The 17,509-nt window shown below is 40.8% G+C and overlaps 1 protein-coding gene and 1 long non-coding RNA gene across 2 annotated transcripts in view; one reads left to right on the top strand and one right to left on the bottom strand.

Moving 5' to 3' along the window:
- The window catches only part of LOC147596721 (uncharacterized), a 97,152-nt gene that overhangs the window by 12,785 nt on the left and 66,858 nt on the right, over positions 1-17,509 (top strand). The gene's annotated exons all lie outside the window — the stretch shown is intronic.
- Positions 9-6,378, bottom strand: LOC147596722 (zinc finger protein 366-like). The gene is made up of 4 exons (XM_086769434.1): positions 5,851-6,378; positions 3,811-3,832; positions 341-1,104; positions 9-23 (listed from the first exon to the last, which is right to left on the bottom strand). Exons 1-4 carry the CDS (start codon positions 6,355-6,357, stop codon positions 9-11), a joined length of 1,308 nt encoding a protein of 435 aa, XP_086625560.1. The 5' UTR covers positions 6,358-6,378.

The raw sequence follows: 17,509 nt of genomic DNA, 5'->3' as shown, positions 1-17,509 counted from the left end.
ATATTATTTTACAGAAAGTCATTCTGAAGATAAAACTCAGAAACAGAGAAATGTGAAAACAATTTTGGGAAGTAATACACATTTTAATTTAACTCCTGTTTATAACAAAACATTTTTGCATGTACTTTTTTTAAGACTGACAGAGACATCTAGCTTCTAGTATTGCCAACACTGCTGGGGCTTTTTCTCTGCATAAAATTCTCCTGCTGGCAAAGGGCTAGCATGAGGCTCTATAGACTGATTACCTTTTTTTCCTAGGAGGTATGTGTATCTTTAGTAGTCTGTGATCCTTGTGCAGTCCTTCCAATGCAAGGTGACAGTGCAACTCATGATGACTTACCTTGTGAGTTAGGGAGTGTTGTTTGAGATGGTGAGGCTGCACAAGCTCCATGCTGCATTCAGTGCAGATATACGGATGGATGTCCTTGTGCTTCATCATGTGGTTTTGCAGCTGACTCGGGTACTGGAAGGTCTTATCACATTCAGTGCAATTGTACTGTATAGGGCCACGGTGGGTTGTTAAGTGTCTCTTCAGCTGGGCCAAAGTTGGGAAGTCCAGACCACACTCCACACGAATGCTCTCTTGGCCACTCTCATGCTTAGACTCATGTGCTTTCAGCTCACTGGGATAGGCAAAACCTTTGCCACAGATTCTGCAGTTGTAAGGCTTGATGTCACTGTGTTGCATCATGTGTCTCTTAAGGTGACTGGTTTGAGTGAAAGCCTTGTGGCACATCTGGCACTTATGTGGCCTAGTGCCCTGGTGTGTCAACATATGCGTGTGCAAGTGTCTCAGCTGCTTGAAAAGTTTGCCACATTGGGTGCAAGCATGTGGCTTAATGCCACTGTGCCCCAAGATATGAGTGACCAAATTGTACTTGGATGTATAGGACTTCTCACACATGGAACATTGCCAGCGTTTCTGCTCACCCCCCACATCAACATAGTAGCTGTCGTCTATCTGAAGATTGACATCTACTCTTTCCACTTTCTGTTTATTTTCACCACTTCCTCTTACTTCAGCCCTCCTGAAGGGTGGCTCTGGAGGCCTTTTCATTTGAAAGGGCTTCCTGAAATGAAAATTTGAGGGCACAATAAAGGGAACTTTAGGATAATGTTGCAATAAGGGCATGGACTCCGTGGATAGTGTACCGGAGACATTTTGTCCGTCAGCATCAGTCTTTTATATCTTTTCTAAGTTACACGCGAAATGCACGCGCTTAATCATCTAATTCAATTGGTAGCAATATACTGTTCACGCGCCTTAAACTTCATTTGGATTGGTTATAGATTTTTAGTTGTCTTTACTATTTTTGCCTTAGGTATTTACTTATCTTGTTCTAATTGCTGTTTTTTGTTATTGAGCAAGTGGTGTTCAAGGACATAGCTCAAATTCTTCAATATCAGACAGCTGTGCTGCACTCTCTGTTCCCACATTTCCCCCTTTTTGTTTTTCTACTATCAATATCTGATGTAGTATTTTCTGTATCATTTTTGTAGGCAGGTGAATCAAACACAAAATGTTAATGATTATGCTTACTAAGATACCAAATATCTCAATTCCGATTTCAGCCAAAGATAGCAACCACCCTGTTATGCCACACAGAAGTTTAGTCAAGATAATAACTGACCACACGTTATACATATTAATGATTACTTAAGCAAAACTAAATTTCACTACCTTCTAATAATTTTCTACTACAGCATTCTTCTACCATTATAAATATAACAACTCCAGTAACTTTCTTATCTACAAGGCCAGTGTTCTGGTTTTGTTAGTGAGGGGGGGCCTAAGGTGGTAGCTTCTGTAGGAAACTGCTAGAAGTCGCTCCCCTTTGTTCAGTGGACTCGGCCGGGCCTAGGGCGGACCCGCTGCTGGCCAAGGCCGAGCCAATTGGTAGCAGAATGTCCCGTGATAATGCCTCTGCGATAACGTATTTAAGAAGGGGAAAACAGGAAAAAAAGGAGAAGATGTGAAGCAGCTGAGCGGGGGGCAGAGAACAGTCAGAACAGCCAGTGACTAGTTTTTTGCAGGCGTCTGTTGAAACAAGCCATACATTCTGCTAACAATGTTTTGTACCTTAAAACTTCCCTTCTCATTCCATGGCTTTCTTCCTGTGAGCATGATTGTATCCCTCTCCCAAGGTCAGTTTGCTTTCACTGACACTGTACTGGCTCAGCGAAATACCCACATCTCCCCCTTCTTTGTTTATGAGAAGAGGCTTGTTTCAACGCTTTTTATATTAAAGTTTACACACATTTTAACACACAGAATATAGATCAAAATAGGAATGAATAAGCATCCTACAGCTATTTGTAATAAGCTTATATCAATCCACCAAAAAAATTTCTGAATATATCAAAACCATCACTTTGTTGTAGTTTACAGATTCATGCAGCAAAGCCCATCAAAATCCTGACCGCCATGATTTTGTGGTAATAATAAAAAATCTATTGCTGATCTATTCTGTTACCAACCCAACTACGCCAAAGACACCGCTGAGCAAGAGGATGATTATCAACCAGGTCAGAGCAGAAAAGGAGGCAAGCGCAGCACCTTCAGGGCGTCTTCTGTTGTTCGCAAAGTACGCTCTGGGTCCTCCCTCTCCCCCCCCCCCGCCCTGAGCAACCTCTGTTTATACCCTCAGCAGATTCAGTGAAAGAGTACTGACCAGACGTTGCTGCACGTGTGGCCAGCGCACGCAACAAGGCCTGTCAAATATGTGCTCTGCAGGCTAACAGCGGTTCTGTTTTGTAAAGTAGCATAATGTATGGAATCTACATCAGTTAGCAGTGTTGACAGTACCAATGCAGTTGTATGCATTTTCTTAGCAAGCCAACAGCCCAATTTATTTAGCGTAGCTAACGCCTGGGCACTTGCCACATCAGGTGCAAAGATTGAAGCAGCAATAATTTCACTTGGTTTCCAAAACTCTATATTATCTTGGCAATCAGATTCAAGGCTATGTGTATTTCACTTAGGTTTTTATGCTGTCCAGATTTTGATGTGTTAGTGCTTGTATGATTATACCATGTTGTATCGTTGCAATGTATAGATCTTAAAGCATTTACAATCATTACCCCTCTAGTAACATTAGCTCCTGAATAGTTAAAAAAAAATAGACAGAAGTCCATCTTTAGGGATCCCAAAAGTTCCATCTCTTGTAGTTCAGCGCTCGCGGCTGCTGTTGTTTTACACAGAGTTGCCGCCCTACCATTATCTGGCAGGTCGACCAAGCATGTTCTAAAACGGGTTATTTGAAGATGATACAGACAGACAAATGGTGTCCTGCCCTGTGGCATTAGCCATAGTTACCCACACGTTTGTTCTTTCCGTGACTGATGTCCATGGGGCTGCCACACAGCTTGTTAACACTCCGATGAACGCAAGGCAGCTTGGAGCGCTGGTCGTACCCATCATGCAGGGATCCACTTGTTTACTGCCCCTGTAGAGACACAAGCATATCCTTTCCCCCACGTCATAAGAGGAAATGGTCCTTCCCAATTACCTGTTTCCAGATCCTTAACCATCACTGGAGCTTGCCCTCGGATGGCCTCATGTACAGTAGATGATTCAAAATGTTTCTGTATTGGGGAAGAATTGTCACTCCATCAATTTAGAAAATTGAGCACATACATTGTTTTTGCTAACTTTTTGTTTGCAGATTTTCCTTCCATTTCCCTGGGGTGTTTTTTTTTTTTTTTTTGGGTAAGCTGCCCCCACCTCGCCAGATGGGGAGGGGGGTGTGGCGCCTGGCGGCAGTCGTAAAAACAAGAAAATATCCTTAAAGCCACTGCCACAGGCAAAACAGACTTGACCTGGGGAAAACCGCTCATCTATTACTAAAACTAAAGCAGGACAATGAGAAAGGGAACAAGACAACGTCTCCCCACCCCTTCCTCTGCCCGGTCTCAACACCATCTTCCTACCTCCTTCCCTCGCCCCCTGAGTGGGACGGGGGGGGTGGAAAGGAAGGGAATGGGGGCCACGGTCAGCCAATCACACATTACCTTATGCTGCAGTTTACTAAGAGGAAAGCTACAATAATAACAAAATATAAGAACATTAATATATACAAAATGAACAGTGTACAATTTCTCACCACTCGGTGTCCAAATGACCGATACTCTGTTTTTTGGCTCAGCTTCCTGCACTTGCTCATTAACAAGACTTGGAAAGCCAGACAGTGTCCTTGGTCTCATTAACAACAACCCTTATCATCAAAGCATTTTTATCAACATTCTTCACATACAAAATCCAAAGCTTCTGAGAGGAAAATTAACTCCATCCCTGCTGAAACCAAGACAGTATTCATCCCTTATTTCACACCATTTACTTCATGCTTATATGCACACACACACAGACTGCCTATACCTGTCTAGGAAATTTTTTACTTTCCTCCAGACTATAATCTGTTAATTTCTCTGTTTGCACTGCCTGTCCGTTTCCTATTAAAGATCTTATAACTTAACACTGCGCCTTGTACGCAATAGTATCAATCTGGATGTATCACTTGTTCTAACGGGGTCGACCTGTGACACTGCACACACCAGAACACTAAGCTATAGCACAAATATAAATCAGCTGGAATAAGCTTACGTCCACACCAACAACACTGAACAGTAACAAAAATATGACACCATTGACACAAAAGACACACAAACACACACAGAAAAGCACCATACTGTTGACACGAAGAACACACACACAAACACGCCACCTCTATAACGAGGAAGCTGCAAAGACTGAGGGCTCCTTTTCCGGATCTATGGGACCTGGATCAAAGGGATTTTCTGGCTCACTGTTAGTCTTTGTTTCCATGGATGGAGAAGCGGACGGGGTAACGGGTGCTGTCGGATCCTCTTTCTGCGTGTGATTCTTTAAGGCTTCAAACATTACATGCCACGCCGGTAATAATTTTTGAACAGCAGGCTCACTCCGCATTACACAGTCCCACAGTTCAACACTTACACTGTCCCAGGTGCCCACCGTGCAGATATTAGAGATGTTAGCATCTGCTACGTGAGCGGACACCCAAATCAACAAGCTCTTCAGGTCAGTGTTATTAATAGCACAGTTCTGTTCCTCTAACATTTTTGTTAGAATCGTTAAAATTGATTTATGTTCCTTTGAAGCAGTGCTTCTCGTCGTTCTGGTCTCAGGGACTGCAGCTCTATCACCCGCCGCTTTTATCCTTGGTCTCAGGGACCGCGGCTCTTTACCCGCCGCTTTTTCCTTGGTCTCGTGGACCACGGCTCTTTACCTGCCGCTCTCTCCCGGTCTCGTGGACCGCGGCTCTTTACCCGCCACTCTCTCCTTGGTCTCATGGACCGCGGCTCTTTTCCCGCTGTTTTTTCCCTGGTCACATGGACTGTGGCTCTTTACCCACTGCTTTATCCTTGGTCTCGGGGACCGCGTCTCTTACCTCCGCCACTTGCAACTCTTGTCTCCGTTGCTTTTTTGTTCAGCCTGGGCTGCCACCAGTTGCTGTCTTTCCGCGAGTCAAGGTCCCTGTTCGGGCGCCATATGTTGCAATAAGGACACGGACTTCGTGGATGGCGTACCGGAGACCTTTATTGTTAGTCAGCTTCAGTCTTTTATATCTTTTCTAAGTTACACGCGAAATGCACGCGCTTAATCATCTAATTCAATTGGTAGCAATATACTGTTCACGCGCCTTAAACTTCATTTGGATTGGTTATAGATTTTTAGTTGTCTTTACTATTTTTGCCTTAGGTATTTACTTATCTTGTTCTAATTGCTGTTTTTTGTTATTGAGCAAGTGGTGTTCAAGGACATAGCTCAAATTCTTCAATATCAGACAGCTGTGCTGCACTCTCTGTTCTCACAGGATAATAAAGGTAAGTAGCCTGCATGAATGCTGGGCTACTGGGCCATGCCATCTTAGACTTCACTGGTTCTTGCTTAATGGGCTTGGCTTCAAAGTGCTCCAGAGTTCTGTAGAACTGAAAACCAAAGTTACAGAGGTCGATCATCTGGGAACTGTATTTGGGCTGTGCTGGCTGTTGAAACACCAAGGGGAGACTGGAAGAGCCTATATAATTGTGATCTACAGGTCTGTCTGGTGGTGATGAGGAACCCTCAAGAGCAATAGAAGGAAGTATTTTTGTTGGTATGCTCTTGCGTTTCCGAGACCTTCCTTCCAAGGACCCCTGGAAAGTTTCCATGTCTCCAAGAGGAGGAGAACCATAGTGGAAATGTGAGAGATGTGGTCTGAATACACCAAATGGAGTTGTTCTGTGTGGCTTTGTAACAGGGCTCAGTGGTTGCAGGCAGCAGGAAAAGGGAGAGGCTCGTGTGCTGTCCACATTAAAACTCATTTCTTCATTCTTCATTTTACTTATTTTTTTCTGTATTGCCCAAATTCCTTAAAACAAAACAAACAAACAAACAAAATATCTTTTTTTCTTCCTGTACTCCTGGGGTTAACATTTTATTGTCTAGTTTATTGGTTTGGAGGTTGTTGGTTATTTAATTAAATGCAGCTAAGTGTGTTATAGGCCCATATAAAACAAACACCTTTTAAAGCAGAATTAAATTGGCTAGCGGAGAACAAAGAAACTTTGGTCTTCCTGTGGTAGAACTGATGTTTTAAATCAAGTTTGACCCATACAACATCTTTGCAACATAAACATGACACACTACTTAGCAGATGAATCTGTATGGCAATGTTTCTGCTTGATTTAATTCAGCCAGGCTGTTTGTGGGCAAAATCCTGTCCTTGACTGTGCATGCACAGGCTCTAGAAATTGGTGGTGCATTTAAAGTATATGACAATACAAACAATAATATGCACATTTATTTTGGCTGTGATATGAAAAGTCAAAGCCAAAAAGTTTTAAACTTCTTTGTATCATTAACATGTGCTGCTGTGAGAGAAAACAATGGCCAAGTGATCTAAGGACACCGTGTACCATCAGGTTTTGTGCCGTGTTTCCTGCCTTCTCTCACTTTGTATTGTAATATGAAGGCAGAGATTAATTAATTTTCTTTATTTTAATCCCAGAGATATTTACTTAGCAGATTTGAGGGAGGAAAGGCCGCTGACCACTCTCTGAATTACTTTCAGTTTTATAGACATAACCTAGGGGATTTTTTTTGTTTGTTTCTAAACTAGTGGTCAAAACTCACACTTTAAATATAGAATTAATATCAAGAAGCCCCTCAGGTCTCCAGAGTAATTGGCACCTAAGAATGCTCCAATCCTTTCTATGGTATAGTGTGACAAGACAGATTAATAATTGTCCTCTGGCAAAATTGTATATTCCAGTGATTGTACAGGGAGCTTCTCCTGAATTTGGAGTTCATAAAAAATATGAATTTTCATTCATCTTAAATATGACTTCTACCTTTTACCTTGGCTCTCTAGGGATGCGCTTATCTGAAAGTGTTTGTGTGTATGTCTGTGTAGATACATCTGTCCAAACAGGCAGAGATTAGGTTGGAAAACTAGACATATTTTCCCTCTGTTACCTGTGACATCTTGATGATATTTATAAAACAATTCTTGGAAATATTGGGTGGAGAGCATTAAGGTAGTTAGACACCTAAGGAGTGTAATAAAGACACTCCTGTTTCATTTCAGGAAGCTCTGTGCTGGACAAATCTGCTTCTAAAGATAGATAAAAGCACATCTCTGACCTAGTTAGGCTGTGGACAAGAGAAGGCATCTTAAAAATCTGCTTGCAAACAGATTACTTCCTTCTAATAGGTTAGATTGTGGAATTATCTTTGAGATACTGTGTGAAGCCAAAGGCTCAGTGACAAAACTTAAAGATGGAAACTTTAGAAAAAGGGATATATCAATGCACAAAGAAGGAACAGTAATTGAAGTGAAAATTGTAGGATCTCTAAAATGATGATTCTATAAACATCTGTGATACGGCAAAAGCCTAAAAAAAATTGCTTCAAATGGAGATAAGTATCTAATAATTATACCAGGATGTGACTTTGAGTCCCTAGCTCATTGATTGGCAGTAGTGTGTGTGTATATATATATATACACACACACAATATACACAAATATATACGTATGTTTATGAGTGTGTGTCTTTGATCAGAGAATTGTTAGGAAGCATGCATTTTGTTATGTTTCCTAACTTTCTGGGAAAAATAAGGAACAGTTAGAGCTTGAAGACTCTTTGGGTACAAAGGACTCACTTACTAAAAAGGGAGAAGGGGAAGAGGATCCTCTGAATACCAAAAAAGACTCCACTTCTTTTCAAAAGGGAAAAAAAGTTTTCAAAAATTTATCTTGAGCAATGTTAAACTCGCACAATTTGAACAATTGGAGAGATGTGGATTTGATGGATGGACTGTTCGATGGATAAGGAATTGGCTGGATGGTGACATCCAGAGGGTAGTGGTCAATGGCTCGATGTCCAGATGGAGATCAGTGATGAGTGGTGTCCCTCAGGAGTCCGTACTGGGACCAGTACTGTTTAACATCTTCATCAGTGACATAGTGGGATAGAGTGCACCCTCAGCAAGTTTGCAGATGACACCAAGCTGTGGTGTGGTCGACACACTTGAGGGACAGGATGCCATCCAGAGGGACCTGGACAGGCTGGAGAGGTGGGCCCATGCAAACCTCATGAAGTTCAACCAGGCCAAGTGAAAGGTCCCACATACAGGTCAGGGCAATCCTATGCACAAATACAGGCTGGAGGATGAAAGGATTGAGAGCAGCCCTGCCAAGAAGGACTTGGGGGTACTGGTGGATGAGAAGCTCAACATGAGCAGGCAATGCGCCCTTGCAGCCCAGAAAGCCAACTGCATCCTGGGCTGCATCACCAGCAGCGTGGCCAGCAGGTCGAGGGAGGGGATTCTGCCCCTCTACTCTGCCCTGGTGAGACCCCACCTGGAATACTGTGTCCATCTCTGGAGCCCCCAACATCAGAAGGACATGGACCAGTTGGAGAGGGTCCAGAGGAGGGCCATGAAGATGATCAGAGGGCTAGAGCACCTGTGAGGACAGGCTGACAGAGTTGGGGCTGTTCAGCCTGGAGAAAAGGAGGCTCCAGGGAGACCTTAGAGTGGCCTTCCAGTACTTCAAGGGGGCCTACAGGAAAGATGGGGAGAGGCTGTTCAGTAGGGCCTGTTGTGACAGGACTAGGGGTAATGGTTTTAAATTAAAAGAGGGTAGATTTAGACTTGATATAAGGAATTTTTTTTTTATGCTGAGGGTGGTGGAACACTGGCCCAGATTGCCCAGAGAGGTGGTGGATGCCTCATCCCTGGAAACATTCAAGGCCAGGTTGGATGAGGCTCTGAGCAACCTGATCTGGTTGGAGATGTCCCTGCTCCTTGCAGGGGGGTTGGACTGGATGGCTTTTAATTGTCCCTTCCCACCCAAACTATTCTATGGTTCTATGATTCTATAAAATGTGCCTGTAGACCAAAATCTGCCCTTCAAAGTATGGATCTGTCTTTCAAATTTCTTTCATCTTGTCTATCTGATGCTTTCCCAGCAAAATGAGTATAAAATGCTTCAGAAAGCCCATAGCAATTGAGAATCCAGTTATGTTCTTTACTGGCTTTGTTAGATTATTGAAATGCTGCCAAAAATACACAGAAGTGACAGTAAGTTGTGTCTAATTGCTCTCTTGTCTCTTGGCTTGCAGTTCCTCCCTTCTTTCACATCCTGTTTCATGCAAAATTTCAGTCTATCTGGAACATAGATTTATGGCAGAGGCTGTTGAACTGCTTGAAATTACTAGAAATAAATCAATTCCTTTGGTTGCTTTCACTGAGCATATGGTTTTATTCCACTGTCCATGGTTACATACATCATGGGACCAAGCCTACAAGGGAAAGTAATTAAACAGTCAGCGATCAGCTCAGGCAGAGAGGTGCTGTATAATCTGACAAAAGAGGAGGGAAAGTACAGATTTACAGTATAAATATGGATCACCTTGCTGCTTTTTTCCTTTCAAACTGCCAAGCCCCATGATGTAGAAATTCATTGAGGAAAGATTAAATCTAGCCTCTCTTCTCATCTACTTTCATGCTGGTATCACTCTTGCTAATTTGAATTTGAGGCATTATGTTAACATTAATTCCATAAAAATGTAAGTCCTGAGGAAGCTATATAAGAGACTGCAGATTTCACCACCATGTGAGATATAGTTAAGGAGCAGTCTCTTCTTTAAATAACTTCAGTAGATAACTTTAAAGCTTTTAATAGCATAGTTCTTAATTAATTTTGTTCTATCTGACTCTGGAGTAGCTGATCTCATTTTAGTACTCAACAACAAATAAGGAGGGATAAAGTAAAGGTTTTTTGTTTTAAATATTTCTTAGGGACTTTTTGTCTTTTCTATGAGCACTTTAAAACTTCTTTCTTTCTGCAGCACCTAGTTATTTAAGATGGAATGGTACCTAGTACAGCAGTGTGTGATTCCAAACATTTTGTTTAAACCTGGATAGACATGAAAAATTCTAGCTTTTATCAGCTGTATTTCAGCTTTTCTCTTTTGAAAACTTGGTCTGGAAACCTCACTGAGACAGATGTTTCCATGCCATGTTGGTACTTAAACATAAAAAAACCCCTAAACCTATGTCCTGGTTCTGGCTAGGACAGAGTTAACGTTCACCTGAGCTGGGAGAGGAGCTGGAGCTGGTGGCCCCTGTGGCTGGGGGACACAGCTGGGACAGTTTCCTAATTAGCCAACAGCTGGGAGAGTTTCCCCAAATTAGCCCAAGGGCTGTTCCATCCCATGGGCCATCATGCTCAGGGTATAAGTGGGGAGGGTGCTGAGGGTAGGCTCTTGCTACTTGGGAGGGAGCTGGGCATCAGGGTGTGCTGTGAGCTACTGTACTGTAAATTACCTGCTTCAGTATTTTCTGTTGTTGGGTTGGTTTGTTTGCTTTCCATCTCTGTTTTGTTTTCTTCTGTTGTTCTCTTAAACTTTTTTTTTTAATCTTAACCTGTGAGTTTTGCCTTCTTTTTCTTTCCTGATTCTCCTTCCTGTCCCACTAGGTAGGGGGGGGGAGTGAGCAAGCAAGCAACTGTGGGGTGTTTTAGCTGCTGAGTGGGGCTAAGCCATGACAACCTAGCACTCCAGAGCCTATTAAAAAGTTAATTTTTTTAGAACAGTTAAGCATCCTCGTAGTTTCTTTCTTTATGTAGCTAAGTATATTTGGAGATACATTATTTAGTAAAATAGAACCACAAATAATCTCTCTCCCTGCTCTTTTAAATAAGAAAATGGCTACAGTGAGTTCAGATAGCTGTTGAGATATTTCCAAAATAGAATATTTGTGCAACAGCTAATAATGTTGTTAAATTACATGAAAGGGGAAGAGAGTTTAACACAGAATAGGAGTTGCTGTTTGCTTTCTTTATTCCACTCATCATATTTCTACAAAGGTTTTTTTTTTAAAGTGTGTAAATAATGCTCTTCACTCTACAAGCATACACCTTGTTATAGTTCCCAGTTAATATTCCATAATCATGTCAATAGCAACATTTCTTCAGACTTCAGTAGAGCCAAGGTTTGTTCTGCTTTCAGTATGTAAGTGTCTTCTATCTACAAAACAAATATAAGCTCAGCAATCAAAATTGATGTTATGAGCTTGCTCCACTTTAAATACTGACTGCTATTGTTCTGATTTTTGCTCTTGGACAACACAGTAGTAAAAACTGAAATGATACCAAGATGAGTGTAAGTTATATGTACCCTCTGACAAAGAATACTTTATTATGAGGTTTGCACTTGTGTTTTCTGGTTCAAAAGAATATGAAACAGGACAGTGTAAGAGGGCTAAAGGTGGCTGAATAGGCTAAACAGCTGCTCTTAGCTGGAAGAGAAATTCCACATTTAAATGAACATATAAGACTGTAGAAACTGTGCACTCTAAGAGTATATTTCTGCTCTCATCTTGAGGTATCATATATTGACATCTATAAGAATGAAATCTAACGGCTGTTTCTGCATAGGATGTGATGAGGATAAGTGACAAATGATACACTATTGCATTTCTTCACCTAAAGTTGAGCAGTTGGAGAGCTCTAGCCTCATCTGTTTTTTTCAGTTACTGACTCTTGTAAACTCTTATTATATAGGTGATTATGCTTGTCTTAACAGGTTTAATGGGATCTCCTTCAGTATAATTTTTTGTTTTAAATGTATTCAGTCATATAGCTGTTGAACTAAACACTGAAGTCTTTACTTAGTTTTCACTCAGTTACTATTTATGCAAAACTTGCATTTCTCTTTCACTTGTTTTCATGTCGTCTTTCATGCTGCCTCCTGTGTGTGAGTGAAGTCTCATAATAATGTTACTGTTCCCTACTTCCCTTTCTATTGGGAGTTTCTTAATTTTGGAGAGTTGGAAAATAATCAAGTGGATTTTTTTCACCTCTAATTTTCAAGTGTATCTTGTCTGTTTTGCTGGTTGAGCCTGTATTGAGTAAAAAATTGGACTAGATGATGATGATGTTCCATATCTGTAAAATCCATGCATCTGCTTGTCATTTGTACAGTCAGATTCTTGTTTGTAGGTGCTGCCTTGGTGGAATTTATGCAGAAGTTGTAAATATGCTCAAAAGATTGAAAGGTATTTCAATACTAGGCTCTCTAGATATTAGTTCAAACTGCCGTTGCTATTTGATAATGAGTTATTTGTACAGTTCTTATCAAATTAAGGCATTTTATTTACTCTAGACTTGAATGACTACAGTTATTAGAGGACAGGAGGTAAAAGATCATGTTCAAATCCATACCAGAACTCTAAAATCGGTGTCAAGCCTACTCTTATCCTTTAAAGAAGTTCGTGCAAGGTGTGTTTTCCATCTGTGTTCTCTAGGCATCAATAGCCACGTTTCAAGTGCACACATTTGAAAAATGGACTCCATTAACATATACTGAGTGTATGTTAATATATTCAAGCTGAGTATGTAAACTAAGTGTATGTTATATATAAACTAAGTATATGTTAATATACCCAAATCAGCCTTGAAGTCTTTATGCTCTTTATGCTACATTATTTGAAGTAAACATAAATGATTTACATTGTAAATTAAGAGAGCAATTTTTCTGCTACAGTGTGGAACTGGGAGAAGGCAGAAATTCAGACTACCTTGCAAAAATAAACATGGATTTAGGGAAAGTATCCAAAATCAATGAGTGTGGATACTGATTAGAGAGACACAAATGTTGGGGAGGCTTTAAAAAAAAAAACAAACAAAAAAAAACAGGCTTAAGCTGGGAATAATAGACTGTGGAGTTTAGTCAGATCTTTTCCAATACCACTTCTAAAAACATTTTTCTCTCACATGCATGTAGACCTTGTGTCAAATGAAGTCTGTGATTTAATCATTAGCTTAATTGTCTTCTGAGAACTTCTTGTCACATACCTTTTATGAGACAGACATGTCTGCTGAAATGGAGAATGTTATAATAATAAAGGTAATTCTCTTCCCCTTCTGGATTACCATCATTAATAGAATTGGAAACAAGTAAACAATTGTTCGTTAAAATGGTCTGGAATGACTGTAAACAAGAAGTGGACCAAATCAGGTTTTTGTTTTTTTTTTCTTCCTACATTAGTATGATAGTACTGAGGAGCTCGGTGTCTTTTCACTTTTTCCTGGGAAATTACCTTCATCTGCTGATTTCAGACTATGGGATAAAACTTCTTTCCAACAACAAACACTTTTTCTCAGCAAATGCTTGGTGAAGTAAAACTCATAACTTTGGTAACTCTTCCTAGGGCATTGTTCAGGGCTCACTAAGGCTTATGGAAAGACTTCCAATGAACTCTGAAATTAATCCTTCACAAATTTCCTTGTAATTTGTTATGGTTTCTGTTGTCCAATGAGATATGATCATATCTATGCTATGACCAAAATTTGATAATTTTGACAAACTTGTTGTATAAATATGGAAAAAATACCTTGTCCTGTGACAACATGTTAACAGATAGTAACCTTTGCGGACAAATTTAATGGAAATCGTACCATTACACATCTAAGAAGCTTAATTGATTAAAAAATCTGAAATGTTTAAACACCTTAACATGACACAGTAGTCAGATGCAACAAGCAATTAACTCTCAAATAAATCTCATGTATTAAATAATCCTTTTTTCCCCTTGCTACATGTTTGCGGTTCGATCATTTTAGATACTTTATCTGCTTTAAGGGCTTCCTATGCAGTGTAGCTCCTATTGTCTAGATTATACCAATATGAAGAAATGGGTCTTCTCTCAAAAAGCTGTGCAAGAGAAATACCTTCCTTGCATTGTCTCTGTTATTCCCAAATGTTAATATTTTAACTTACATTACTCCTGTTTTATTTTAGCTGGGAAATACAGATGTTTAGGAAACATACCCACTTGCCTGTACTGCTTATAGAGTGGCTTTTGGAATCATCTTGGATAGATGTGTAACTTGTTTTTCTACTCTATTTTCAGGGAGCAAGACACTATAAGCACTTTTACAGGAGTATAGTTATTTAGTATTTCTTGTAATAGAGAAAATGCTTAAAATAATATAAGAAATGAAAGGACACTCACTTTTCCATAACTTACAGATAATGTTTGTTCTGATAGTTATTGAAAATATTAAACTAGATTCTGAGACTTCCTCCACTGAAAACTTAGAGCAGTCCTGTTATATGACATAAAATGATTAAGCAATATAATTTTAGAACAATATGATTTTTGAAAATGGTAGAAATATTAGGCAGTTGTTGCTATCCATTATAACTGCAGTCACATAGGCTAGATGTAATCTATTAATCCTTAGAGAGAACTGGTAGTTTTAGGGTTGTCAGGAAAACTTATTATTCTGTTTGTTAAGTTAGCCCAGCATATCTGGGGTGATTAAGAGGGATGGTAGAACAAAGGTAGGCCTTGAGGATGGAGTGTAAAACAGGCCCTGAGCCAGCACTTTGGAGGCAGAGAAGATTGAGGAACACTGTGACCTGTTCTCAAGACCATATATGGAGATTTTTAAGGACAGCTCAACCAGCGAATTCGAGGAGGGGGCGCTCTGATGACCCCTGGGACCACCAGAAGACCCTTGACTCAAAAGACTGAGCATGCGCAAGTGGATGGGGAATATGATAATGATTTCTAGGAAAACTGATAATTATGTATTAGTGTTCTGGGAATTATTAATGATTATGCATGAAATCACTAAATATATTCTGTCCAGATTGCCAGACTGGCATACATGCTAGGTGGAAGGATTCCCTGTGCATCTGGTGCCACAATAAAAAATGCCTGCTTCTTAATGCTACATTGGTGTTAAGGAGTTTGATTCCTGATTTCAGTGACAGTCCCACCACCTATGCTGCCAAAAATGGGGCACTGTTGGTGGCATGAGATGTGCTTATAGAGTGGATTATGGCTTAATTTGTTTTTTCAATGGTGGCATTTATTAATTTTTTTAATTGCTTGGTGCTGTAGTGAGGTAGCTGTAGATACTTTTCATCTCTCCAGTATGAGTATTCTTTCCTCAGTTTAGTATAATGGTTTACTATCCCTCTTGCTGCTTTTGTGTGCTCTGTCCTTAGTTTAGCAAAACCTTTGCTAACATTTTCATTACTTTTGTTACCTAACAAAACAGTTGAGTGTTTCTTCTTAAAGTACCCTGAAACCCATATGTACTTATGTTGGTTTTCTTTAGTGGGGGGGGGCTAGAAGTTTCCCCTTTGCTCGCCACCCCCCCCCCCCCAGTTGCCAGAACACAATTGTGCCAACTCTATATGGGGTTAATCCATGCAGTTTGTGCTCTCAAGAATTATGGCAATCTAACTCATGACCCGTCATTGGGCCGACACAAATATGTGCATGTAACTATTGATACCCATTCCAGCTTATTGTTTGCCTCTGCTCATACAGGAGAACATGCTCGAGATGTTTGCCAACATTGGACGTCAGCGTTTGCTTTCATGGGGGTTCCCATGCATATAAAAACAGATAATGGGCCAGCATATGCTTCTTGCGCAGTCCAAATCTTTCTTGCTCTTCGGGGCATTGAGCATGTTACTGGTATTCTGCATAACCCCACTGAACAAGCCATCATTGAACGTGCCCATGGTACACTTAAAAATGTGCTGTTAAAACAAGAAGGGGGGATGGAAGGGAAGTTTGCAAATAGAAAGATAGCAAAAGCAATGTATTTAATTTTCTAAATCATTGGAGTGACAATTCTTCCCCAATACAGAAACATTTTGGATCATCTACTGTACATGAGGCCATCCAAGGGCAAGCTCCAGTGATGGTTAAGAATTTGGAAACAGGTAATTGGGAAGGACCATTCCCTCTTATGATGTGGGGGAAAGGATATGCTTGTGTCTCTACAGGAGCAGTGAACAAGTGGATCCCTGCACGATGGGTACGACCAGCGCTCCAAGCTGCCTTGCGTTCATCGGAGTGTTAACAAGCTGTGTGGCAGCTCCATGGACATCAGTCACAGAAAGAACAAACGTGTGGGTAACTATGGCTAATGCCACAGGGCAGGACACCATTTGTCTGTCTGTATCATCTGCAAATAAGCCTTTCAGAACATGCTTGGTCGACCTGCCAGATAATGGTAGGGCGGCAACTCTGTGTAAAACAACAGCAGCCGCGAGTGCTGAGTGCTGAACTACAAGAGATGGAACTTTTGGGATCAGTAAAGATGGACTTATGTCTATTTTTTAACTATTCAGGAGCTAATGTTACTAGAGGGGTAGTGATTGTAAATGCTTCATACATTGCAATGACACAGTGTGGTGTAATCATGTGAGCACTAACATATCAAAATCCAGCACTACTCCAGTGGGCCTCCCTGATGGTATGTTTTTCATATATGGAGACCGTGCATGGGCAGGGATACCCTCCCATATAAAAGGGGGCCCCTGCACCATAGGAACCTTAGGGGTGTTTATACCCAATAATACAATGATTTTACAGCATAAAAGATCTAAATGAAGTACACATAGCTTTGAATCTGATTGCCAAGACAATGTAGAGTCTTGGAACCTAAATGAAATTATTGCCGCTTCAGTCTTTGCACCTGGTGTGGCAAGTGCCCAGGTGTTAGCTATGCTAAATAAATTGGGCTATTGGCTTGCTAAGCAAATAAATACAACTGCATTGCTACTATCAACGCTGCTAACTGATGTAGATTCTATACACTATGCTACTTTACAAAACAGAACCACTGTTAGCCTGCAGAGCACACATTTGACGGGCCTTGTTGCATGTGCTGGCCACGCATGCAGCAACATCTAGTCAGTAGTCTTCCACTGAATCTGCTGAGGGTGTAGATAGAGGTGGCTCGCAGTGGGGAGAAGGGACCCAGAGCGCACTCTACGAACAACAGGGGACGCCCTGAAGGTGCTGCGCCTGCCTCCTTTCTCTGCTCTGACCCGGCTGCTAATCATCCTCTTGCTCAGCGGTGTCTTTGGCGTAGTCAGGTTGGTAACAGAATAGAGCAGCAATGCATTTTTTATTATTAGCGCAAAATCATAGTTGTCAGGATTTTGATGG

This window comes from Chlamydotis macqueenii, chromosome W (assembly GCF_036417535.1).
Source record: "Chlamydotis macqueenii isolate bChlMac1 chromosome W, bChlMac1.mat, whole genome shotgun sequence".
Classification (NCBI taxonomy): Eukaryota; Metazoa; Chordata; class Aves; order Otidiformes; family Otididae; genus Chlamydotis; species Chlamydotis macqueenii.
The sequence above is the reverse complement of the archived record's forward strand: the minus strand, read 5'-3'. Positions and strand labels throughout refer to the sequence as shown.